This window comes from Thalia democratica, chromosome 8 (genome assembly GCF_965202585.1).
Source record: "Thalia democratica chromosome 8, ktThaDemo2.hap1.1, whole genome shotgun sequence".
In the NCBI taxonomy this organism is placed as follows: domain Eukaryota; kingdom Metazoa; phylum Chordata; class Thaliacea; order Salpida; family Salpidae; genus Thalia; species Thalia democratica.
Window position 1 is genome coordinate 52,783,158 of NC_139172.1, and position 27,173 is coordinate 52,810,330.

The window sequence follows — 27,173 nt, forward strand, 5'->3', positions numbered from 1 at the left end:
TTTTTATTAAAAAACACATTTTAAGTAGCTTTACAGTATCTTTTCAATCTTTTTATACTATTTAACACAGTTTCTTACCTTAAATTTAACTTAAAACTAAAAATAGACCCAAAAATGTGTAGTTTTAAAATCCTGGAAGAAATTTGAAAAACCTGGAAAAACTTTTGAAAAAACGAGTGGCAACCCTGTTATTTAACCCACTGACTCCCTCATATGTAAAAATTTACTTAAAATTTTGGTAAGCTTACAAAATACCTGGAAGCTGAGGTAAAAATTTACAAAATAAGACAAACTTATAAAAAACTTAGTTGACCTCCCTATAACCTACATTTTTAAAGATTTTTTAAAGACACTATAATCCTATGCTGTAGTTATAGATATGATCACTTCAACTAAAAAGATCAGATAGCCTATTTAAAAATTTCAATCAATTCATTTTTTATAATAGTTTTTTGTATTTGAATGTTTACATGCCAAGTTAGTGTTTCATTTAAATTAGTTATTCAATGATTAAACATATTTTTTCTGTTAAGAACAAAAGTGATAGTATATTAGTCTTAACATACTTGTGTAGGTTTGTAAAAGTATAATGTTAACTATAAAGTAAAGTACATTGGTTTTGAGAAAAATATCTGAATAGAAAGTTATTCAAGCTGCTTAAAATTTTAGAGTTATATTGATTACTTTTATTTAATTATACTTATTTGGTTTATAATATCTTAGTTATAATTTTTCAAAGTTTTTTATACATACTAAAAGTTTTACTTATTTTCAAAAAACAAATTGATCAGATTAAAAGAATGTTCTTAAGTGACTGACATAAAAATATACTTATCAGAACTAATCAGGCTAATTTAAAATGACATGATGTAAAATTAAGTAATTACTTTTGGTACTTTAAGTTCTAGTCTTAAAGATTATATGTTTATAGAAGAGATTGTACTTTTATTTAAACATTATTTAGTCCAATATGCAAATTGAACAAAACCATTCGAATGTTTTGCTTAAGATAGTTATAATTTAAATTTTTTATTCATTACTATATTTTCAACTTTTTATATATAAAAAAAAATTTTCAGAAGTTTTGAACATTTTATTCAGCAGCTTATTATTCATTCAAATTTTTTCTTAATATAAAGATTATTTTATAGACATTAATAAAGTGTGTTATTTTTATAAAAATATTTTGAAATTAAATGCTAATTGTTGTACATTTATAAATTGTGTTCTAAATAAAAAAATTAAGTTAATTATATAACAAAGTAATAGCAATTTTCTACAGAAATTTTAGATAATAAGTTTTTTTATGAAAATATGAAATAAAAGATGTCTAGTATAAAAGAAAAAGCTTTCAAAAGAAAATCCATTCATAAACTGCCCGAGCAGAGAAAATCCCAAAGCTCATCTAATTACAATGCAAATAATATTGAGCTAGTTCCGTTGGCATTACTGAAAGGTAAGAAGTGTAAATAAAACAAAGTATTAAAAAAATCAAAAATAAATGATGTTATGATCAAAATACAATGCAAGCATTACTATTAAATAAAATTGAAAGTTTACCAATTATTTAAATAGTTAATAGTATTTATACTGTCACTTGAATTGACATTGTCAGTGCTTGAATAAATCTTATTCAAATAGATTAAAAAAAAATTATTTCAGATATTTAGATATTCATTTTAGAATTTACTTCAAATAGAATTCTATTTGAATAAGATTTATTTAAGCACTGACGAGGTCTTTGACCAAAACTTAGTTTGTAAAATAAATTCTGAAAGAATAAACCTTTCAGATTTTGGCCACTCAGGATAGTTTCTTTGAATTGTTAAGTGGCAAACGTTTTTAAATACAAATAACTTCATAAAAAAATGAAAACAGTGTTGCCAAAAAACCTAGAATTTGACATTTTGGGCAAAATAAAAAAAAAGAAAAAAGTGAGTTTGAGAAATTTTGAAAAAGTCTAGAAAAACCTGAAATTTTAAACTATCTTCAAATGGTTAAATTTTGATGAGGTACAAAAATTTATAATACATAATAATTTTTTTGTATCATTTAATTTTTATGAATTTACTCTTTCAAGAATTTATTTTACAAACTAAGTTTTGGTCAAAGACCTTGTTAGTGCTTAAATAAATATTTTTCAAATAGAAAATATTCAAATTATTCAAATATAAAATAAATTTTTGAAAGAATAAATTCATTATTTTTACTCTAGTAGTTGAAATCTCTTTATTTGTTTTCTCAAAACCAAAATATTAAAATTTAACTTTTATTTAATATAAAACACATTTAGACTGGCATTTCAGCATCTTTTCAATATTTTCATAGTATTTAAGACCATTTCTACCTTAAACTAAATTTTATATTTAAATTGGACAAAAAAACTTGTACTTTCAAAAACCTAGTCAATTTAAAAAAAAACCTTTGGCAACCCTGTGAAAATTATATGCAAACCAAAATTACAGTCCCGTTGTTTTATTAGTTTGTTATAATTTTAATCTTATTAACATTGCGGCTTAAATTTTCAATCAGTGAAAAGTGTAAAATGAGTTTTTTATGATGTTACTAGTTAAAAATTCTCAAAGTGTTTGTAGTTTATAAAAATATATAAACACGTACAAGTTTGTAACAAACTGTTAACAATGGCCAATGAATTTTATTATATGGAAACTAATGCTAGTTATACATGAAAACATAAAGACAAATAAAAGTATTGTTTTCAATGAGATTTAGACAAAATATATTACAAATGTAACTTAAAGTTGACTTTTATTGGAATCATTGGCAATACCTTGCAGTTGAATAGAAACTTTGAGTACATTTAGAGACTAAGAAAACTCACGGCAATGTATGCACCACCCATCTCAAGTTTTCATGTATTTAAAAAAAGCAATAAGTTCTTTTATAATAAACATAAATAACAACATGTTATCAGTGTTTTTATTTTTGAGATTTTCAAAATTCAAGTAAATTTTGTACATATGGGCCGAGAGTTAGATATTATATTATACTTCACTACTAATTTATAAATTCAAGTGCAGATGTAAAAGCAAATAAAAAACTATAACTTATTTTTAATAACAGACGTGCCAGCAAATGAACAGCAAGCTCTTTTAATCAAAAAACTCCAACAGTGCAATGTTATATTCAATTTCCTTGTTGTAACTGATCAAATACAGGTTGATATATATTTCTGATATATTAATATTGTTTTAATTTTATCAAATAATGTTATATTCAATTTCCTTGTAGTAACTGATCAAATACAGGTATTTTATTGTTTTATAATTATAAAATTATGTTATATTCAATTTCCTTGTAGTAACTGATCAAATACAAGTAAGCTTATAACTATATATGTGTTATTATTAAATAATGTTATATTAGATTTCCTTGTAGTAACTGATCAAATACAGGTTGATATATGATTTTTATATATTACTATTGTTTTATAATTATCAAATAATAATATATTCAATTTCCTTGTAGTAACTGATCAAATACAGGTGGTATATATATTTTGGATATATTAATATTGTTTTACAGTTATCAAATAATGTTATATTAATTTTTTTTGCTGTAACTGATCAAATACAAATAAGTTATTACTACATACATAAAAATATTGTTTTAATATTATCAAATAATGTTATATTCAATTTCCTTGTAGTAACTGATAAAATACAGGTTGATAAATGCTTTTTATATATTAATATTGTTTTACAATTATCTAATGATCTTATTTTTAATTTTCTAGTAATTACTGACCAAATACAGGTTGATATATATAATTTAGATATTACTATTATTTTATAACTATCAAATAATGTAATATTCAATTTTTTGTTGTAATTAATCAAATACAGCTTATTAAATATTTAAACATCTCAATAATTTATAATATATAACTATTTAATCTTAATATTCAAATTTGTTATTGTAACTAATCAAATCAAGCAAGTTATCACTATCATATTTCTGGTTAATTAATCTATTTTACTATACTATTGTGTTAGTTGTTTAAAAATAGTTAAAATATAATTATTTTAATATCCTTACTTTTACTGGTCAAATAAAAGTCGCTCTAATACTATTATAGATTAATGTCACTAACAATTATTTCAAACATTTATGTTTTTATAAACTTTGATACTCCTTATGGATTATTTAAAAATTTAGTTTTAACTTAGTTGTTGCCACTTAAGAAACGCAAGTTTGTTTTTTAATACAATAATATGAACTACTTAGACAACTAAATTTTTTTTTTGCTACTTACTGTAAAATTTTGTTAATATTTACTTTAAAGTTAAATGAACTAAAACTTTTGAAGTAACACAAATTATTTCATATATACTTACTACTAACAACAAATTTATGACTTTGACTTAACCTAAAAAAGATCAAAACAAAATGCATATGTTTTAATTTTTAGTTTTTGCTGTGTTTTCATATTAAGTTATTTTCTTTTTGTTTATATAAATTTAATTTTTATCAATTTAGGGAAAAGAAGTAAAACGAGCCTGCCTTAACGAAATAGTTGATTACATTTCAAACACAAGAAAAGTTCTCACAGAACAAATATATCCCCATCTTATCAGAATGGCTAGTTGAAATAAAATTTTTAATTGTTTTATACAACTTATTGTTAATCTTATATACTCCTGATTTTTTTGTTTAAGCAGTATTTGTACTTATGAATTTTACTTTCTTATGAACTTTCTTGTAATTTGTTCATCAAATAGTTAGATGCATAACATATAATTAATTATCTTATTAACATCTAATTTACAATATTCTCTTAGGGGTAGTAATAGTTGGTTTAAGGTTAAAGTATTTCATATTATGTGAATTTTCATATGAGACAATTAGAAAATTCAAATGTTGATTGTCACAAAAAATATTTTTACAACTTTATTAAACATTTATTTATATGATCTGATACAGCTATGCTATATATTACTATGCTAAATAAATAACTACACATTTGATTTGAGTTTTTTATTTATTAAACAGATAACCTATGATATATTTTATCATTTCTAGAATAATCTACAATAATTTATAACTGTTTCAAACTCCATATATCAAATGCTAACTGTTAAATGTATTGAATTTATTAACTTATTTTTATTTAGTAAACAGACAACACATAATATATTTCATCATTTCTAGAATAATCTACAATAATTTGCAACTGTTTCAAACTCAATATATCAAATGCTAACTGTTAAAAGTTTATTAAATTTTTTGTTATTTATTGAACAGATAACGTGTGATATATTTTATCATTTCTAGAATAATCTACAATAATTTGCAACTGATTCAAACTCCATATATCAAATGCTAACTGTTAAATGTATTGAATTTATTAACTTATTTTTATTTAGTAAACAGACAACACATAATATATTTCATCATTTCTAGAATAATCTACAATAATTTGCAACTGTTTCAAACTCAATATATCAAATGCTAACTGTTAAATGTTTATTAAAGTTTTTGTTATTTATTAAGAGACAACACATAATATATTTTATCATTTGTAGAATAATCTACAATAATTTATAACTGCTTTAAACTGCATATATAAAATGTTAAATGTATTGAATTTGATAACTTTTTTGTTATTTATTTAACAGATAACGCGGAACATATTCAGAGCGCTTCCTCCAACAGATTCCTATGAACTCGACGTTGAAGAAGACAATCCGACATTGGAGGCATCATGGCCTCATTTGCAGGTTAATAAAAGAATTAATAATATTATTAGTAAATTAATACCCCAACATTAGAAGCTCCCTTTCCATAAGTAAAACAAATTCAACATTAGAAGCTTATTGGCCACACTTGCAAGTAAATGAAACTAATAAGAATAATTAGAATAATCCAATATTAGAAGCTTTGTGGCTTAATTTACAAGTAAGAAGTAAAACAAAATAAACAGACCAATGAATAATTCAACAAGTATACAAGCTGGCCACATTTGCAAGTAAATAAAATAAATAATAATTTTATACTTAAACAATCCAATATTAGAAGATTTACAAGTGAATAGAATAAATATTATTAATAATTAAAATAACCCAACATTGAAAGCTTCCTGGCCTAATTTACAAGTAAGTTAAACAAGTTTTAAAAGTTATAATAAAATCCCACATTAGAGGCATCTTGGCCACACACATACAAGTGAAATAATACAAAGTAGTGACCATTAATGTAACATTTTTGTTAAACTAACTTAAGAGGCTTTGTGACCTTATTCTCGCCAGTTTGTGATTAAGTCTATCAAAACGTTTAAATAAAAATAGCCACAAGTTGTTAGGTATTTAGAGGTAACAAAATATTAATCTTGTAAGATGTATCTTGGCCAAATTGCATATTTAAATTGAACTGCATAACTTAACTTGTATTTAAAACTGTATATGCATGTGGTTTTTAGTTTTTTATATATTTAGAGAAGACCATTTAAAGTTTAAAAAGTATTTTTAATGATATTTCTAAAAAAAACACAGTTTTACTAGTACTACTTAAACTAATAAGTACTATAGATTATTATAGGTACAAGTAAGTAAACTTAATGTAAGAAAACGAACTAGTAATTTACATAATTTTAATCCTGCATGTTGGCCTTGTTCCATATTTGAAACACATAACTTAAATAGCTCTTTAATTAAGTACTAATCCAACATATTAATAAACTATTAAGTATTGTTAGTATGCGGTTTTGATTTTTAAAAGAAGTTCACAGTAGAATATTGAAGAAATTATTTGCATATTGTTTGAAACTTAAAAATAGTCTCTTACTTTTTCACTAAATTCAAATAGTTTCTATGGCCACACTTACAAGTGAATTGATTTACTGTAACGAAAAGAACTAGTACAGTTAGCTGAAAGTTTTATAAGTTAACAGGTATGTGTTATTAATCCAGCATAAAAGGTATCTTGGCCAAATTCCATGAATTTGAACTGATTAACCTAACTAGTTGTTTAATTACACATAATCTTTATGTGGGTTTTGAATTTTTAAAAGTTCACAGTAGATCATTGAGAAATGTTTCTGCAAACTGTTTTGTTAAGTGTATGACAATACAATTGCTGAGTATGTTAAAACAACACGGTTTGATTGTAAACATATTAAAGTATTAAAATTTTAAAATATAATCAGTAATTTATTACAATGTACTTCTATACAACCATTTCATTCAATTAACATTAACTTATATCTAACAGTTGGTCTATGAATTGTTCCTCAGTATGTTGGAATATCAGGACAGTATACCTCATGATATATCAGTTTAACTACTATAACATATTGCTATATGTAAATTTGAACAGTATTGTATAACATTTTTATATTTACCACAGTTGGTGTACGAGTTGTTCTTGAGTATGTTGGAACATCATGATTTCAACCACCAAATCGCCAAAAAGTACATCGATCAGAGACTAGTGCTTCAGGTATGGTTATTTTGTTACTCTTTACAACAGCTATAAGTCTTAGTTATCAAATTTTAAGTATGCAACAAAACAAACAAAATTGTTAGCTTGTTGTTACATTTTTGTGACAGATTTTTGGTGTTAATTATCAAGAAATAATTCTTTAAAATTAAAATGTTTGTTATTAAGTACAGTCAGACTTCTTGGTTTTTCAAGTTTTGTGCTCAATTTTCAAAACTAGATGTAAATTAAAAAGCATTATACTAGTGTCTATATAAGACATGTAATCTCATTTAAAGTTATTAATTTTACAATAGTTTGAGTTTTTGGTTGTTTGTAGTTACTTATATTCGAAATATAAATGTTTAGATTTTATACCTTTATACTTAATGATATTTGTTTTTAATTGATTTTAAATTTAGAATAAAGTTAAACATTTTAATTTAATTAAATGTTTAATTTGTTGTTGCTTTAACTTACCAACATTTAATCAACAGCTGTTGGAGCTGTTCGCAACTGAGGATCCCAGAGAAAGAGATTTTCTCAAAACCGTCCTCCACAGAGTTTACGGAAAATTCCTCGGACTCAGAGCTTTCATAAGGAGACACATGAACAACATATTCCTAACGTTAGTTTTTATTGTAAATATTTTTTAACTGTTGAAACAATAAAAGTTGATATGAAAAGTATATTCCTTACTTTAGATTTTTAATGTTAAAATATATAAAGTTTGTAAATAGTTATATGAGAGCAAAACATTCCTTACTTTAGTTTTTTGTTGTTTAAGCAGTAAGTATACTTATAAAATATGTTACTTTATGTACTTTTAATTTTGAAATAGTTATATTGTTTTGATAGTAAGTAATTATATGAACAGTATATTCTTTACGTTAATTTTTATATGATTATTAGAAAAATATTCTTATTTGTATGGTTTTTAAATCATTAAAGATTTATATATATTTTTTTTTTGATTGTTGTAATTTTTTACAAGTAGTGACGTTTTTACATTACTTTACTTTGTTACTTTTATATTTTTGTAATGTTCAATGTGTATTTTTTCAGATATTATTTTGGGTAATTCAAAACAACTGTGTAGCTGCTTAACAGTTTCTAAATGATTTTGTAAAAATGTATTGTACATTGCACAATAATAATATTTAGTAAGTTTATCTTATAGTCAGCCTATATTAAAGTTGTAATCTTGTTTTTCTTCTATTATTTACAGTAACCTCTTGCATCTTTACGCACTCGTGACGTTACGCACTCTCGTTTAGTTACGCATTTTAGAATTCTAAACAGTTGAAAAAAGAAAAAAAATCTTTTTTAATATTGCACAAATTAGGTTTATTGTATATTTTTAAATTTAAATATGTTTTTAAATGCTAACACACCTCTCTATATCTTAAGACAAAAAATTGTGTTTATTATAATATTATAAACAATTTTTATTAAACATTTTTCTTTTTTTTTATATATTTTGTTCCAAAGAAGAAATCCATTACAGCACCAAATGCATATTTTTGTAAAAGACTATAGAAATAGATTTTAATATAAACACCACACCATTTCTTAGTTGTAAACAAATGCTTAATTATAAATTGATTTTGCTTTGTAGTTTAGAATATAAATCTTAAGTATCAAATAAGTAACATATAAATAAAGATAAAATCTACTTATTAGTAAATTAGTAAAATTTTTCTTTAAGTATTTTTATTTAATATAAATTTAAATCCTTTTTTTTATATTTGTATGTATAGTTTTATCTTTTGTTTTCATATTTATAAATAAAGCAAACAAATTGTTAAAAGTGGGAAAGTCCCCAGTCTGCTTTTAACTAGAAGCAATATCAAAAAACACCATTATAGTAAGTATATTTGGTACCTCTCGTATCTTTACGATCTCTCGTATCTTTACGCATTTTTTCTGTGGACAAAATGTGCGTAAATAAGCGAAAGGTTACTGTATTAGTTTTTATTAAATGTCTCAATTTATTTTTCTGATTAATCTAAATATTATGTCAAGGCAAAACCAAATTTTTATTTTAAAATTATTATTTATTACAAATTATTTATTAAGTTATTAACTCATTAAAAGTAAACCAAATATTCAGTTTGAAATAGCTTCAACTTTTCCCAGATAATTTTTAAAATGTTTATATAATCATTTTCATTGTAATTTACAGCACTTTAGATCATCAAAAATAACAATACCACTTAAGTAGTTAGTTCCTGTATGTTTACAAAAAATACTTTAATAACTAAATATTTCGTAATAAAATCACAGATAAAATAAAAATCAATATGGATTTAAAATATTTTTGAAACAGTTATTTGTATGTTGTAAATCAATTAATCGCTAAAACAAATATCAGTTAAACGGTATTTTTCTGATTTGGTGAAATAATTTTACACATGTTATTTAACAAAATAAAATTTTTAAAATGTAAATTCTTTAATATTTAACTTTTTTTTGATGTTATCTTGGAGTTAGTATATTAAAGTTGTTCAATCTTCAAGTAGAACAAATAAACCAATAAATATTTATTGCTTTCTTTTAAGGTTGAATTTTTTACATGTAAATCGATTATAGGAAAATATTGTAGGGAGGAACTAGTGTTATGAATAGTTTTGAAAATATTTTCACAAAAACATAATTTTATTTCCCAATGGTTATTTATCAACTACATCAAATATTTAAATCACGCCACATTTGAATCTACTGGGAATTAAACTTCATAACTTACTTTGAATTTATGATGTGTGAAAATTTTATTTTTAGAGTTATGTATTAGAAACTTTTGGTAATGTCATAATTCAAAATTGTTATCTCTTAACATATTTACTAATATATTTTCTTGACTTTTGTTGTATTTGATTAATTATTTTGCTATCAATCTAAGTATAATAAATAGTAGTCTTACATTAACTTTTTTACAATCTATGATTATAAATATCTACAATACATTATTACTTAAATGTGATTTTACCTTTTATTTAAGTTTTTTAGATTGATTTCATTAGAATACTTCATTATAAGATTTAAAGTCAATATTAATAAGAGTTTCTTTAGTTTGTGGACAAATTGAACAAAAAGTTTTATTGACATTTTTTGATCATAAGTGATCTGTAATTTGTATCGAAGTTGAAAATTCTTTAGTACTCTAGCTACACTTTTACGATTTCCGATATTAGAGATTATTGAGACAAAATTTGTTAAATTGTGTAAAGCTAAACTTGAATGAAATTATGTTGCTAAAATTACTTTAGTAATGTGTGCGATTTGTTTACACTATAAACTCTTTACAACCTAACAGACAAAGTTTTAGCTTCAAATAAAGATTGATTATTTAGACACTAAGGTTTCTTGTTTTAGCTACATTTGCATGCAGTTATAAAGTGATTGATTTTATTCAAAAGCACAGTAACTATGAGACACTGGTTTTAGCTAAAAGTATAATCTTTTTTCAAAAGGTTAAATGTGAAATATATTATTTTTTATGTTGTTTATTATTATAACGATTTTAATTTGTTTATATAATTTAACTTTACTTCAAATGGTTAGAATTGACTTAAAAGGTTAAAACTTATTAAAAATTAATCAAAAGAATCTAGAATTTTTTGATTTTGTTATAAAATGGTAAGTTTAGTGTTAGATGTTATAACATTTTATGGGGAATAATATAAAAACAAAAGGTATTAAGTTTAATAATTCAATTTTTTGTGATTCCTATGTTTTGTAATCATGTATACTTAAAGATCGGTATTGTTTGGAAACATTTGATTCTAGATTAAAAGTTAGACATACATAAGTGATCATTTTCAAAAGAAATGTTAAAATTTTAACTCTTAAACTAACTTTATAAATTAAATTGTGCACTAAGAATTTAAATGTTAAAAAAAATTGCACTTCTTTTTCGTCAATTAAACTGTTTTTTCCTACTTGTTTTCCGAAATTTATTTTTTTTTATATTGTTTGGAGCTAAATGGTTGATACAAGTTTTATTTATCGAATTATTCAATTAAAAAAGTATTAATAAGTAATTTTTCATTATATACATTTAAAGTTTTCATATTTTTACAGATTTATCTACGAAAGAGAAGCTTTCCCTGGCATACCAGAACTCCTTGAAATTCTCGGAAGGTTAATTTAAATTAATATTTTTAATAATATATTTTTAATAATTTAATATTTTAAATGTATGATAAAACTTTCAAGTAAATCAATAAGATATCTAAATTTTAACTTATTTTACCAAGTAAAAAACTGTTTAATTTATGTTATTAATCAGAACTTGCTAAAGTTACAGAAAGGTTTTTTTAATTTGTGTTTATTTTTATACAAAACTACTTAAAATAAGTACATTAAGACGTTTTGAGTAATATAATTTTGAATAATCATAAGCATGCTAAACTATCATTAATTTATCATTACACTAGTTTAGTAGTGTTTTTGATTTGTTTATGTCATTACAAAATTAATGTAGAAACTTTCTATGCTTAAAAAACAATTTATTTTTTAATTATATATTTTGTAAAAACTACTATTTATTTATGTATTACACTTGACATTTATCTCTATAAAACCGCACACCCTTATTAAAAATACAATGTGTACAAATTATTAAATAAAATGTCATGGTTTTTGCAAGTAAATAAAAACTGTCCTATTTAAAGATTTGATCAGTTTTATGTTTGTTCAAGCATCATATTTGCCAGATAAACATAAATCTTAACACATAAGTCATTATGGGATTTGGAGTAAACAAAGGACTTAATGATATTGTTATCAGTTTTTGTATAACTACGTAAATATACTTGTAAACAAAGAAGATTTAATTAAGTGCATGAAAACCTATACTGATAAAAATTATTAATTTTAATAGTGTTAGTTTAAAAAAGATTAATCAGTTATTGAAAATGAACAACATGAAAAAATAATTGTATAGTTAAAGTTTAATGAAATATTTGTATCTAGCTGGGTAGAATAACTTTACATTAAACAACACAGTATTATATCTGATAGCTTGAAGTTAGTTGTTTGAAAGTTAATCAAATAATACATCCTTAAAATCAAAAATAGTTTAATAAATGTAACAAAACTTTAATGTTTTTTATTCATTCAAACTTTCAAAAAGTTATAGCAAATAACAACTTCAAGCGTATTTTTGTTTGTTTCCTATAATTTTTATCTTAATTGAAGTGTGTGAAACATAAGCAAACTTTGGAATATTTGATATTTAAACAACGCATAAAGTTCATGAGTTTCACATAAAGTCCCCGTAATTTTTCATCATGTAAAAGTTTAGTTTCGAAAGACTTGGAAAGCTCGCCAACCGAAAATAAATATAAAAGTAACTTTATACGGTTGTAAATTGATTAGTTTCCATTATGATTTATTAGTTAAAAATAAAAATGATTTTATTCCTATATAGGTATCAGTTTATAAATACAACACTTCAGTATGCTTACTGTGAAAACAAAACTCACTACTTAAACTTGAACTATGGTAGTTGAGCTAAAAACAACAATATTAGCATTTGCGAGTTTAACTCGTTGACACAGTTTGAAAGTCCGTCATTTTCATCTTTTCGAAATAAACCATTTCTACAAACTAAAATAAGTTTTATCTGAACTTTTTATTTTTTTTTGGAATTAATGGAATTGATATTTTGTATGGTGTAGTTAGCCGTAATTATACTTGGAAAAAAAAGGAGATTTTGGAAACCATTTTTTAATAACCATTTTTATTTGTGTATAATGTATATGTATTTTTATTTTTTAAAATTCAAGTTAATTTTATAATTAAAAAGTAAAACAAAACTTAAAACTCAATTAAAATAAATATATTTGAACAACACCGAAATATCATGATGTTTTTATCGAAGAAAAATACGAGTCCAGTTTCCCTAAAACTTTGTTTGTAAACACGTAATTTTTTGTGATTTTTCTAAAGATAAGTTTTAAACTTAACTTTTAAGTAAACCATAAATAAGTTCCATTCATAAACACCATGATAGAAAATTCTACACTTATTTTGATTTGTTGTTGAGCAAAAACAACAAAATTGACATTTGTGCGTTCATTTGTGCGACACAGTTTAAAAGTCAGTCATGTTTATTTATTTTCAAAAGAATATGTGAGTAAGTTGTCATTTTTTAAGAGTTGTTTTTTATATGATAAAAATATTCTCATACCCAGTTTTAAAAGTTAATAGCTTAAAGTATATGTGTAAAATTAATACTCGTCTTTATAGCGTTGATGATAAAAAATATTTAGTTTACAAGAAAAATAAAAAAAAGTGTCTTAAAAAAACCACCAAATGTATCTCTAGTATTTAGTGAAAATATACCACTTTATTATGATTTGTTGTAGAGAAGTAACAACAAATTGACATTTGAACGTTTTAAATTTCATATTTCAAACTCGCTTCTTTTGTGCTAGTGTCACGACAGACTTGTAGCTAAAAGCTTGATACATTTTATAAAATAAATTAACACACATTAGGCTTTATTATTACATAACATTTACATGATTTTCACCTCTGTAAAGTTACTTATATAATTATTATTCTTGACAAATACCACAAACTACTTTTTTTAAAAATCCTAAAAGTAAATGTATAAATGAATATAATTTTTAGTTATAATTAAAAACATAGTATACTACAAAAGTTGCTACATTTAAAAATGTGTAAGAAATAATGTGTTTTATTGTTTCTACATATTTTTCCATGTTTTCACAAGTGAAAATTGTAGCTTTTCAACTTTTGTGTTTAACAGGGTAAACTTTGTATCATGATTACGTAATGTTTTTTATGTATGTCATTTAATTTCTCAAAATAAGAATATTTATTTTAAACTTTCCAAAATGTTTTCAATGATAAGTTGTTAGTTATAAACTAATTGTTGTGAAAACTGCAATACATTAGAAATATGTAGTGCATAAATTTTATATTATTTATGCAAATTAAGCGATTTACAATATTGCATTTTGTTTTTATTTTTAATCAGTTTTATCAAATGTCTCAAATTAATTCAAAAATCACAATATACAATATTAGAAAACTTTTATTACAATTACGAGCTTTATACTACGTGTTAAAATTAAATTACAACTTTAATCAAAAATTTTAATTAAAAAAAATCAATAATTTCTGAATTTGAGAAACTTAAAGCTACGTTCGTGTATTTTTAAAATGCTTTTGTTTCATTTTAATTTCTCTGTAATACTTAAGTTTATTGCGAATTAAGTAAAAGTTGTCAACTTTAAGTTTTGTAACAGTTAAAAAGTCTTAATTTAAAGTTAAGCATTGTTTTAATGTGTAGTCAGCCTTAAATTCTGTAGTCAACCTTAAAAAATGTGTATTAAAAAAGTTTATTCAACCATAAATTTCTAATAGTATTTAAGTTTCTGTTACTATCTATACTTGAATGAATTTCGTGTTTTCTTATTGTTTAAAAATTCTTTCAATAACATAAAATTGAATTAAATGAAAACTGTTTCTTTTTTGTTTGTGTTAATATCTTTATGCTGACGCTACTTATGTATCTAAATTTAAATTGAAAACTTAGTTTGTAATTATACTTTATTATATACAATGTCCTACTTAGAATGTTTTTATTGATAAATAAGCAAACTAAGTATTGTAATTTTTAAATCAACTCAAATAAATTTTGTACTTGTTCTTATTATGTTGTGAGTATAGCGATAAATTTTCGACTGTTTTTGATATATATATATGTATAAAACTCATATAAATATTTTATATTTCCATTCTTGTTTTATAAACTTGATTTTAATAATTCAGTAACTCCAATTTAAAATATTAATGTTTAAACATGATTATTTAAAAATTTTATTTCAATATATCAATTTTGGTATTACATGCTTATTAAAGACTACTCTAGTTTGTAATATGCAAATTATTCTATTTAAAAGTTTTATATATAAATTCAAAAAATTAAGTACTCATGCTTCCTTATTCTGAATTATTTTTTAGTTTAAAATTTTGAAGTAGTGTAATGTTTTCTGTTTTTATTTTTAGTTTTTAAACTTATAAATCGTTATACTTATTCAACTTAATTCTGGTCATTAGTTATATTTATGTATTTAAATCTTAAAAAAAATTTAAATTAATAAATAAGCTCTATAATTATATTTTTTAAGTGTATTGTTATTAAAGTTAGTTCTGTACTGCATATGCTAAATTTTTTATTTATTTTAGCACTTTATTTTTCATTCTATACAAAATCTTTCTTCCCTGCTACGTAAAACTTATCTAGTAATGTACTTAAGTTTTACACTTTTATTATTTTGATTTCTTTTGTTATTTTAAGTAAGAACTTTTTTTTTATAATGCTACGAATTATATAACTTTGTTTTTAGAATGTTAATTACATATTGATAATAATTTATTATGTTTCGGAAAAATAATTTATTATGCACCTTAAGATCATTTTTAATTTATATTTGGTTGTGTATTTTGGTTGTGTACAATTTCAAAGCACATAATGTATTCAGCTAGCTGTGAGTTTACATCCGGTACTTTTTGTAACATCCTACATTATAGAGTGTATTGTATTTCCACATAATTGCTTTGAAGTTTTTTGGTTTATTTTTAATTGATCATCAAGGTTTAAAACGTTAAATAAAAACATTAACAGGTGTCAAATTTTAAATCTTATAGTTTAATGCAGTGCTTCTGAACCTTTTTCTAGTGGCGGAACCCTTTTCCAAAGTCCAACTTTCCCAAGGAACCCCTAATTTTAATTTTAAATAAAATGATTAATTAAATAAATGTTCTTTTTTAAATTTCGAAAGGCTTCGCGGAACCCCATTTCAGAAGCACTGGTTTAATGTGTTTTACTACCTTTCTGAAACTAAACTGATGTAGTTAAATTTTTTTGAGAAGTGTACTATTTTATTTAATTATTTTTGTAATACACATCAGAATTATTATAGATAATTACATATAAAAAATTTACGCATTTCAACTTGAGAATAAACTAAAACTAGTGATTAACTTGTGTAAGTCAAAGCTAAGCATAATACGCACAATGCTAAATTTAATGTGAAAAACATATAAAGAAATAAATAGAATATACAGCAAAAACAAAATATAAATTTTATACATCTTCATAGAGTTGATTGTTTAAAATAGCTTGTTTAGCTGCAATAAAACTGCTGCATCCTATATATTGTTTTATTTATTATATTTTATTTGTTATTTTATTTATGTTAAGCCTCTTAAGTATATTTGTTTAACAAGCGGTAAAATGTTTAAGTATATGTTGGCATAATAAATATTTTATGAGAATTGTGCCAAAGTTCAACTTAACAGCTTATGATTACAGGTTTGAGTTGAATATTATTTTAAATATTTATTTTGTCATGTTAATTTCTTATTAGTATGTCTAAAAACATATAAAAATAAATTTACACTACAAAATTGAGAAAAATCTTTACATTTACTACATACTACTGTATAAATCACTCGTTTTTAGGATAAATAAGTTAGAATACTTAATTAAATTTTCTAGTGTACTTATTCCACTTACTAACATACTTAGTACACAATACTAACATAAAATTAAAGTTTAAAAAACATAGTTTTGTTTTCTGTATAATTAACGTATTTGCCTTACCTTTGAAAAACAAGCAAAAACAAGTTTTCTTAAAAATTTTTTACGCTACCAACTTGCTTAATATGTAATACAAGTTTTGAATTATTATGTATAAATACATAAATATGTTTAATTTATTTTCATAATAAAAACGTAAAAATAATTATTTATTTTTAGCATTATCAACGGATTCGCCTTGCCGCTCAAAAGCGAACACAAACAATTTTTATTAAAAGTTTTGGTTCCTCTGCACAAAACTAGAGGGTTGGTTCTATTCCACGCACAAGTTAGTTTAATTAATTTTATAAATATCAATTGTTTTTATACTTACATTATTAAAAAAGATGATTTTACAAGGTAATTTAAATAAAATAAAACTGTTACTTTCAAGTGTATAAGACATAGTTTCCACAAAGCTTATAATACAAAAATGTTAAATAAACAAATTATGCAAATTTGTTTATTTAAACATGTGTGGCTTTTAAGTATTTAAAATTTGGCAACTATGCTATAAGGGAATGTCTATAGTTATAAAGATAAAGTTAGTTTTTACTAACAAATATTATAAGCTAATTGCCTTATCTTTTGTTAATGGATGTTTTACTAAAGAAAAAGTATAGCTTTTTTACTCTACCATTCTAGAACAAAGCTAGTAATAAAAAAGCTATGTGAGATTATAAAGGTTAATTATGCTTGGCCCTTTTGGTTGCGATATAATCGTATAAAACAATTTTTTTAATCTAAACTTTAAGAAGTGTGAAAAGAAAATAACTAGTTTAAAATATAAAAAAATACTTTAAAAAATGTTTTTATTTTAAATTTAAAAATTTTGTTTATTCAGTCTGAAAGGAGTTAATGTACTAGTAATGCTTGTAAACTAAAAAAAAGTTCATAAAGTTTGAATGCATTTACAAAGCAGTACAAGCTACTTTACACTAAAGTTATAAAAGCTTTGAAGTTTTACTAATAGGTAATTATCAGAAAAATTTAAATGTAGCTTAGTATTGTTAAATAAAAATAAAAATTAAATATTAAACAACTTAAATAAAACTAAATACTAAAGCATTCTGTATTTTTCAGATAACTATTATGCTATAATTAATAATTAAAACAAAACCTGAGTAAAAACTTTTAATAATGAATTGATATTAAACTTACTACTCATCGTATTTTTACTAAAAAAAAGCTTTTAAAACAAAGACAAAAATGTTTCAGTTTTGTTTATTATTAGTACAAGAAATAAACTTTTTAAACAAAATGTATTGTTCATGTGTTTACTTTTAGTACTAAAGATAAACTTCTTAAACAAAATATATTTGTGTATATGTTTGTTTTTATTACACAAAATCAACTTTAAAACAAAAAAAGTACTTTTGTATATGTTTGAACACAAAAGTAATGATATGTAAATTTAAAATATTTAAAAATATCATTAACAGTAATTTTGATTTTAAAAATAACCTTTTTAAACAGCTAGCTTCTGTTTCGTTTAATTTCCTGAAAATATGTCTGAAAATCCTTACTACAACTAAACCAAACACATATTAATTTACAGACCACATTAAGTTTTTATACTAAAATTATTTTTTAAACAGCTAGCCTTCTGTTTAGTTTGATTTCCTGAATATATATATAAAATATTGCCTATAACTAAACCAAACACATATTAATTTTCAGCTCACATTAAGTTTTTATACTAAAATTATTTAATTGTTTTTATTATTATTATTTTATTCTTTTTAACAGCTCGCCTACTGTGTGGTTCAGTTCCTTGAAAAAGACCCGAGCTTAACTCCTCCAGTTAGTTTTGTTTTTATTAATACAAATTATTTGAAATGTACTAAATATAAATCATTGACTTGATGGTTGTATGTTAGTGTTGTTTTTGTTAAATAATAAATTATTTAAAACAGTAATTGACTTGATTGTTGTATGTTAGTGTTGTGTTAAATTTATTCAGTTATTTCAACCAAATTTATAATTTGTTGTTGTGTTTTAGTACTGTTTTTAACAATTTAGTTTATAACTTGATGGTTGTATGGAAGGAGTGTTTTTATTTATGATTTCTTTAAAGTCATTAATAAGTTGATGTTTGTATGTTAGTGTTGTTTTAAGTTTATGTGATTTTATTTTGTCAATTGTAATATCTTTCGATTTATAATAGTAACTCAACTGTTCAAAAATATTGAGAGGTTAAAGACTTGTACTTTTCAACAAAAAAGTATTTATGATTTCTTCAAAGTTTGATTATTTAAAACTTTCTACTCGTAAGAATACTATATTTAATTTTTAGCACTTTAATTTTGTTTTGAATACTTTTATTGGTACGTGAAATCAAGCTATCCATGTACTTACTAATCTGATCTTTATGCAGAGTTTTACTACTTACAAAGAAATTATAAGTTAGTAACATAAAGTTATAAAACTTTTCTAATTGTTTTAAGTTTTGCTGAAATACTTTTTTTTGTAAATTAATTATGTTACTATTATACTTTTTTACTAGTATACTTAATTTCTAAGTCTAGTATTCGAAGTACTAGTAGTAAATAAATTTTGTGATAAACAATCAAAATTTTTATCTTTTACTGTTTAAATTCTAGCATTTGTATGAAAACAATTTCATTATTATGATTAATATCTTAAACTTATTAAAATATTTATATTTTTTGATGTTAAATTTTGAATTTACTCAATATTTTAATTTTGAAAAATTCTAGAACTTTGTGATATACAAATCTGATTTTTATTAGGTAATATTTTTACTTTGTTAATTAATTTTTGAACATTTAAACAGACAAAGTTTATATTAATACAAAGTTTAAATATTTAGTATTACATTAACTCTACATGCTAATGTTTTTATAAACGTGAAAATTAACCAAATCAATTATTTACATTTTAAATAATATTTGAAAATCATGTTTTTTGTTTAGTTTTATTTTCACGTTTAGTATTTCATTATTCTAATTGACTAATTTTAATATTATAATGTTGCATGTACGCAAGTATTTGTAGTACTAGTAATTGAACTGCACACATATTTAGTAGTAAATTTCATAAAGCATGGCTACTTTTTGTAAAAGTTTATTGTATGTGAAATTAATTTTTTGATACAAAAACAAAAAATATTTATTAAAACAACATAAACCAGAGTTATTATTGATAGTTTATACATTCACAGTAAGTAAAACAATATTAAATAGATAAGAAAATAATATTAAATGAAAAGAAAAACTTTTAAATTTAAGTCATGCATTTCTTTTTTAAAGCATACGAAATTAAAATTTGAATAAAAACACTGAAATAAAAACTTTTACAATTTTCACAGGTTGTAGCGGGTATTTTGAAGTTCTGGCCAGTTACTTGCAGTAGCAAGGAAGTCATGTTCTTGTCGGAACTCGAAGAAATGCTGGACATCATGGAGCCCCCTCAGTTCGCCATTGTAAAGGATGCCATATTCGTACAGTTGGCTAAATGTGTGGCAAGTCCCCATTTCCAAGTTTGTGAATTAAATAAAAATAATTTAAAATAAATAGTATATTATTGTCAAAGACGCCATACTCATACAGCTGGCTAAATGTGTGGCAAGTCCTCATTTCCAAGTTGGTGAATTAAATAAAAATGATTTAAAATAAATAGTATATTATTGTCAAAGACGCCATACTCATACAGCTGGCTAAATGTGTGGCAAGTCCTCATTTCCAAGTTGGTGAATTAAATAAAAATAATTGAAACAAATAGTATATTATTGTCAAAGACGCCATATTCATACAGCTGGCTAAATGTGTGGCAAGTCCTTATTTCCAAGTTGGTGAAATAAATAAAAACAATTTAAAATAAATAGTATATTATTATCAAAGACACCATATTCATACAGCTGGCTAAATGTGTGGCAAGTCCCCATTTCCAAGTTGGTGAATTAAATAAAAATAATTTAAAATAAATTGTATATTATTGTCAAAGACGCCATATTCATACAGCTGGCTAAATGTGTGGCAAGTCCCCATTTCCAAGTTGGTGAATTAAATAAAAATAATTTAAAATAAATAGTATATTATTGTCCAAGATGCCATATTCATACAGCTGGCTAAATGTGTGGCAAGTCCTCATTTCCAAGTTGGTGAATTAAATAAAAGTAATCAAAAATAAATAGTATGTTATTGTCAAAGACGCCATATTCATACAGCTGGCTAAATGTGTGGCAAGTCCTCATTTCCAAGTTGGTGAATTAAATAAAAATAATTTAAAACAAATAGTATATTATTGTCAAAGACGCCATATTCATACAGCTGGCTAAATGTGTGGCAAGTCCTCATTTCAAAGTTGGTGAATTAAATAAAAATAATTCAAAATAAATAGTATATTATTGTATAAGATGCCATATTCATACAGCTGGCCAAATGTGTGGCAAGTCCTCATTTCCAAGTTGGTGAATTAAATAAAAATAATTTAAAATAAATAGTATGTTATTGTCAAAGACGTCATATTCATACAGCTGGCTAAATGTGTGGCAAGTCCTCATTTCCAAGTTGGTGAATTAAATAAAAATAATTTAAAATAAATAGTATATTATTGTCAAAGACGCCATATTCATACAACTGGCTAAATGTGTGGCAAGTCCCCATTTCCAAGTTGGTGAATTAAATAAAAATAATTTAAAATAAATAGTATATTATTGTCAAAGACGCCATATTCATACAACTGGCTAAGTGTGTGGCGAGTCCCCATTTCCAAGTTGGTGAATTAAATAAAAATAATTTAAAATAAATAGTATATTATTGTCAAAGACGTCATATTCATACAGCTGGCTAAATGTGTGGCAAGTCCTCATTTCCAAGTTGGTGAATTAAATAAAATAATTTAAAATAAATTGTATATTATTGTCAAAGATGCCATATTCATACAGCTGGCTAAATGTGTGGCAAGTCCTCATTTCCAAGTTGGTGAATTAAATAAAAATAATTTGAAATAAATAGTATATTATTGTCAAAGATGCCATATTCATACAGCTGGCTAAGTGTGTGGCAAGTCCTCATTTCCAAGTTGGTGAATTAAATAAAAATAATTTAAAATAAATAGTGTATTATTGTTTAAGACGCCATATTCATACAGCTGGCTAAATGTGTGGCAAGTCCCCATTTCCAAGTTGGTGATTTAAATAAAAATAATTAAAATAAAAAGTATATTATTGTCAAAGACTGCATATTCATACAGCTGGCTAAATGTGTGGCAAGCCCCCATTTCCAAGTTGGTGAATTAAATAAAAATAATTTAAAATAAATAGTATATTATTGTCAAAGATGCCATATTCATACAGCTGGCTAAATGTGTGGCAAGTCCCCATTTCCAAGTTAGTGAATTAAATTAAAATAATTTAAAATAAATAGTATATTATTGTCAAAGATGCCATATTCATACAGCTGGCTAAATGTGTGGCAAGTCCTCATTTCCAAGTTGGTGAATTAAATAAAAATAATTTAAAATAAAAAGTATGTTATTGTGAAAGATGCTATATTCATACAGCTGGCTAAATGTGTGGCAAGTCCCCATTTCCAAGTTTGTAAATTAAATAAAAATAATTTAAAATAAATAGTATATTATTGTCAAAGACGTCATATTCATACAGCTGGCTAAATGTGTGGCAAGTCCCCATTTCCAAGTTGGTGAATTAAATAAAAATAATTTAAAATAAATAGTATATTATTGTCAAAGATGCCATATTCATACAGCTGGCTAAATGTGTGGCCAGTCCTCATTTCCAAGTTGGTGAATTAAATAAAAATAATTAAAAATAGATAGTTTATTATTGTCAAAGATGCCATATTCATACAGCTGGCTAAATGTGTGGCAAGTCCCCATTTCCAAGTTAGTGAATTAAATAAAAAATAATTTAAAATAAATAGTATATTATTGTCAAAGACGCCATATTCATACAGCTGGCTAAATGTGTGGCAAGTCCTCATTTCCAAGTTGGTGAATTAAATAAAAATAATTTAAAATAAATTGTATATTATTGTAAAAGATGTCATATTCATACAGCTGGCTAAATGTGTGGCAAGTCCCCATTTCCAAGTTAGTTAATTAAATAAAAATAATTTAAAATAAATTGTATATTATTGTCAAAGACGCCATATTCATACAGCTGGCTAAATGTGTGGCAAGTCCCCATTTCCAAGTTGGTGAATTAAATAAAAATAAATTAAAAAAAATAGTATATTGTTGTCAAAGACGCCATATTCATACAGCTGGCTAAATGTGTGGCAAGTCCCCATTTCCAAGTTGGTGAATTAAATAAAAATAATTAAAAATTAAATAGTACATTATTGTCAAAGACGCCATATTCATACAGCTGGCTAAATGTGTGGCAAGTCCCCATTTCCAAGTTGGTGAATTAAATAAAAATAATATAAAATAAATAGTATATTATTATTAAAGACGCCATATTCATACAGCTGGCTAAATGTGTGGCAAGTCCCCATTTCCAAGTTAGTGAATTAAATAAAAATAATTAAAATAAATATTGTATTATTGTCAAAGACGCCATATTCATACAGCTGGCTAAATGTGTGGCCAGTCCCCATTTCCAAGTTGGTGAATTAAATAAAAATAATTTAAAATAAATAGTATACTATTGTCAAAGACGCCATATTCATACAGCTGGCTAAATGTGTGGCAAGCCCTCATTTCCAAGTTGGTGAATTAAATAAAAATAATTTAAAATAAATAGTATATTATTGTCAAAGACGCCATATTCATGCAGCTGGCTAAATGTGAGGCAAGTCCCCATTTCCAAGTTGGTGAATTAAATAAAAATAATTTAAAATAAATAGTATATTATTGTAAAAGACGCCATATTCATACAGCTGGCTAAATATGTGGCAAGTCCTCATTTCCAAGTTAGTGAATTAAATAAAAATAGTTTAAATTAAATAGTATATTATTGTCAAAGATGCCATATTCATACAGCTGGCTAAATGTGTGGCAAGTCCCCATTTCCAAGTTGGTGAATTAAATAAAAATAATTTAAAATAAATAGTATATTATTGTCAAAGATGCCATATTCATACAAGTTGGCTAAATGTGTGGCAAGTCCTCATTTCCAAGTTGGTGAATTAAATAAAAATAATTTAAAATAAAAAGTATGTTATTGTCAAAGACGCCATATTCATACAGCTGGCTAAATGTGTGGCAAGTCCTCATTTCCAAGATGGTGAATTGAATAAAAATAATTTAAAATAAATAGTATATAATTGTCAAAGACGCCATATTCATACAGCAGGCTACATGTGTGACAAGTCATTTCCAAGTTGGTGAATTAAATAGAAATAATTTAAAATAAATTGTATATTATTGTCAAAGACATCATATTCATACAGCTGGCTAAATTTGTGGTCAGTCCCCATTTCCAATTTGGTGTTGTTTAAAATAAGTTAAAATATATATGAAGTTTTTTATTGCAAAAGATGCTATATTTGTACAATTAGTTAAATGTGTAACTAGTCAGTTTTAAAGAGCATTATCTAGTTTTGAATCTTGCTTAGACAGAAAATATTTAAAAAAAAAACTACTTTATACATTTAACTGTTTATTTTATACATATTGTTGAGTACATATTGTTGACTACGAACGATGTACTTAGTAGCTTGTACATGGTATACAGCTTAATAGTCCATTCATAATACATGTTTATAGTTATTGTTCTTAAGCTTAATTTTGTTTTGTCTATAATTTTGCATTAGTACTAGATAGTTGTAATTTAAAATGTTTACATCTACTAAACACATTTTCATGTGTAAATTTTAGCTTTGAGGCTCATTTAAACTTAAGTTCTATAATTTGTTTATTTTTTATTAATTTATTTGGTTGATGCGGTTATCAAGTAAACTATCTAATTTGCATAAATTGCGTGGTGTTAAGTTTTATCGACACATATTTGCTTAAAGTACTTTTTTTATGTATGTGATAATTTTTAGTTAGTTAAAAACTTTGTGTTAGATTTTTTTTTGCTTTTTACCATTGTTTTATTGTTAACTACATAAAAATTATTTATAAGATGTAACGTTATAAGGCGTTAAATCCTGGAGATCCTGATAAGCTAAGCTTATCGGAATGTATATCACAGATGTTCTTGTGCTAAAACTTTATTTCAACTAACGGCGTTTCACTGCTCTCAAATAAGTTTAAGAACAGATCTACGGAGTCTATAAAATGTTAACACACATTAGAAAAAAAGCAGAAAAAAGCATGTATAATTATGTATAGTGTTTATCTAGGTAGTAACTATAAATGGACTTTATGGTTTAAAAACAAAGTTTAGGATAAAAGCATAAAATTATAAAATTGTCTACAAAAAAACAAATTTAATAAAAGTAGGCACTAACCTCAAAAAGCTCTAAGAATAGGCAAGTTTTAAAAATGAAAATTAAATTGAGTTGTGCAGAAATGTTACGTCATAATAATTTTAACAAATTGTTCAATAATTTATACAGTTTATAAACATGAAGTATTAAACTTGCAAGTGTATGTGAGTTTTGTAAAATAAATTAGTACATAAATAGACAGAGTTATTTAAAGTAGAATCGTCGGTTATGGGGACAGATATTCGATAAATCTTGCCGCTTATTCAGAAGTAGGTCTTTATCTTCTGCTGCAATTACTGCTCTTTCTGTATTGCAAGTTGGGCAAATTCTACTTACTCCGTTGGATGCATGTTTGATCTTTGAAACAATACTCCACTCCATGTTTGGCCTTTTACCGTACCTGTGAAAAAAGCTCCAGACATAATCCGATAAACGCGTGCTTTGTTTTTTATTTATATTTTTAAAAGTATGTTTATGATTAGCATATCTATCCTTGAAACTACCTGCTGTACTTCCGATATAAATTTTATCTGGGCCCTTACTTTCAACTTTAACTTTATAAATTACATTTTTAATTAAACAATTACCTTTTAATGGGCAGTTATCTTTGTTTAATTTACGGCAATTACATGTTCTAGGCATATTACTTAACTTATTACTATTAGGATTAGTTGGTTAACATGTAATTGCCGTAAATTAAACAAAGATAACTGCCCATTAAAAGGTAATTGTTTAATTAAAAATGTAATTTATAAAGTTAAAGTTGAAAGTAAGGGCTCAGATAAAATTTATATCGGAAGTACAGCAGGTAGTTTCAAGGATAGATATGCTAATCATAAACATACTTTTAAAAATATAAATAAAAAACAAAGCACGCGTTTATCGGATTATGTCTGGAGCTTTTTTCACAGGTACGGTAAAAGGCCAAACATGGAGTGGAGTATTGTTTCAAAGATCAAACATGCATCCAACGGAGTAAGTAGAATTTGCCCAACTTGCAATACAGAAAGAGCAGTAATTGCAGCAGAAGATAAAGACCTACTTCTGAATAAGCGGCAAGATTTATCGAATATCTGTCCCCATAACCGACGATTCTACTTTAAATAACTCTGTCTATTTATGTACTAATTTATTTTACAAAACTCACATACACTTGCAAGTTTAATACTTCATGTTTATAAGCTGTATAAATTATTGAACAATTTGTTAAAATTATTATGACGTAACATTTCTGCACAACTCAATTTAATTTTCATTTTTAAAACTTGCCTATTCTTAGAGCTTTTTGAGGTTAGTGCCTACTTTTATTAAATTTGTTTTTTTGTAGACAATTTTATAATTTTATGCTTTTATCCTAAACTTTGTTTTTAAACCATAAAGTCCATTTATAGTTACTACCTAGATAAACACTATACATAATTATACATGCTTTTTTCTGCTTTTTTTCTAATGTGTGTTAACATTTTATAGACTCCGTAGATCTGTTCTTAAATTTATTTGAGAGCAGTGAAACGCCGTTAGTTGAAATAAAGTTTTAGCACAAGAACATCTGTGATAAAAATTATTTATTACTTTTTCGTTATTTTAGACTTTAACTCTTTACTAAAATTGCTGTTGAAGTTTATAAAAACTAACAAATATAATAAACGTTTTGATATAAACTTTTATCAAAGTATAATGGCAGACTCAATAATTTTATTAAATCAAGCTGAAAGTTTTTTTTAGAAACATAATTACACATAAATCATCAA

General features: G+C 24.2%; 1 protein-coding gene across 1 annotated transcript in view; it reads left to right on the forward strand.

The window, feature by feature from the left end:
* Positions 1 to 1,275: 1,275 nt before the first annotated feature.
* LOC145843430 (serine/threonine-protein phosphatase 2A 56 kDa regulatory subunit epsilon isoform-like) overlaps positions 1,276 to 27,173 on the forward strand; it is a 43,218-nt gene continuing 17,320 nt past the window's right edge. Inside the window, exons 1-10 of the mRNA XM_082950908.1 lie at positions 1,276 to 1,456; positions 3,085 to 3,179; positions 4,501 to 4,602; positions 5,640 to 5,741; positions 7,366 to 7,458; positions 7,935 to 8,065; positions 11,521 to 11,580; positions 17,240 to 17,348; positions 18,809 to 18,862; positions 20,391 to 20,561. Coding sequence (XP_082807034.1) covers positions 1,327 to 1,456; positions 3,085 to 3,179; positions 4,501 to 4,602; positions 5,640 to 5,741; positions 7,366 to 7,458; positions 7,935 to 8,065; positions 11,521 to 11,580; positions 17,240 to 17,348; positions 18,809 to 18,862; positions 20,391 to 20,561 — 1,047 coding nt within the window. The 5' untranslated portion in view covers positions 1,276 to 1,326. The remainder of the gene's footprint in view (positions 1,457 to 3,084; positions 3,180 to 4,500; positions 4,603 to 5,639; positions 5,742 to 7,365; positions 7,459 to 7,934; positions 8,066 to 11,520; positions 11,581 to 17,239; positions 17,349 to 18,808; positions 18,863 to 20,390; positions 20,562 to 27,173) is intronic.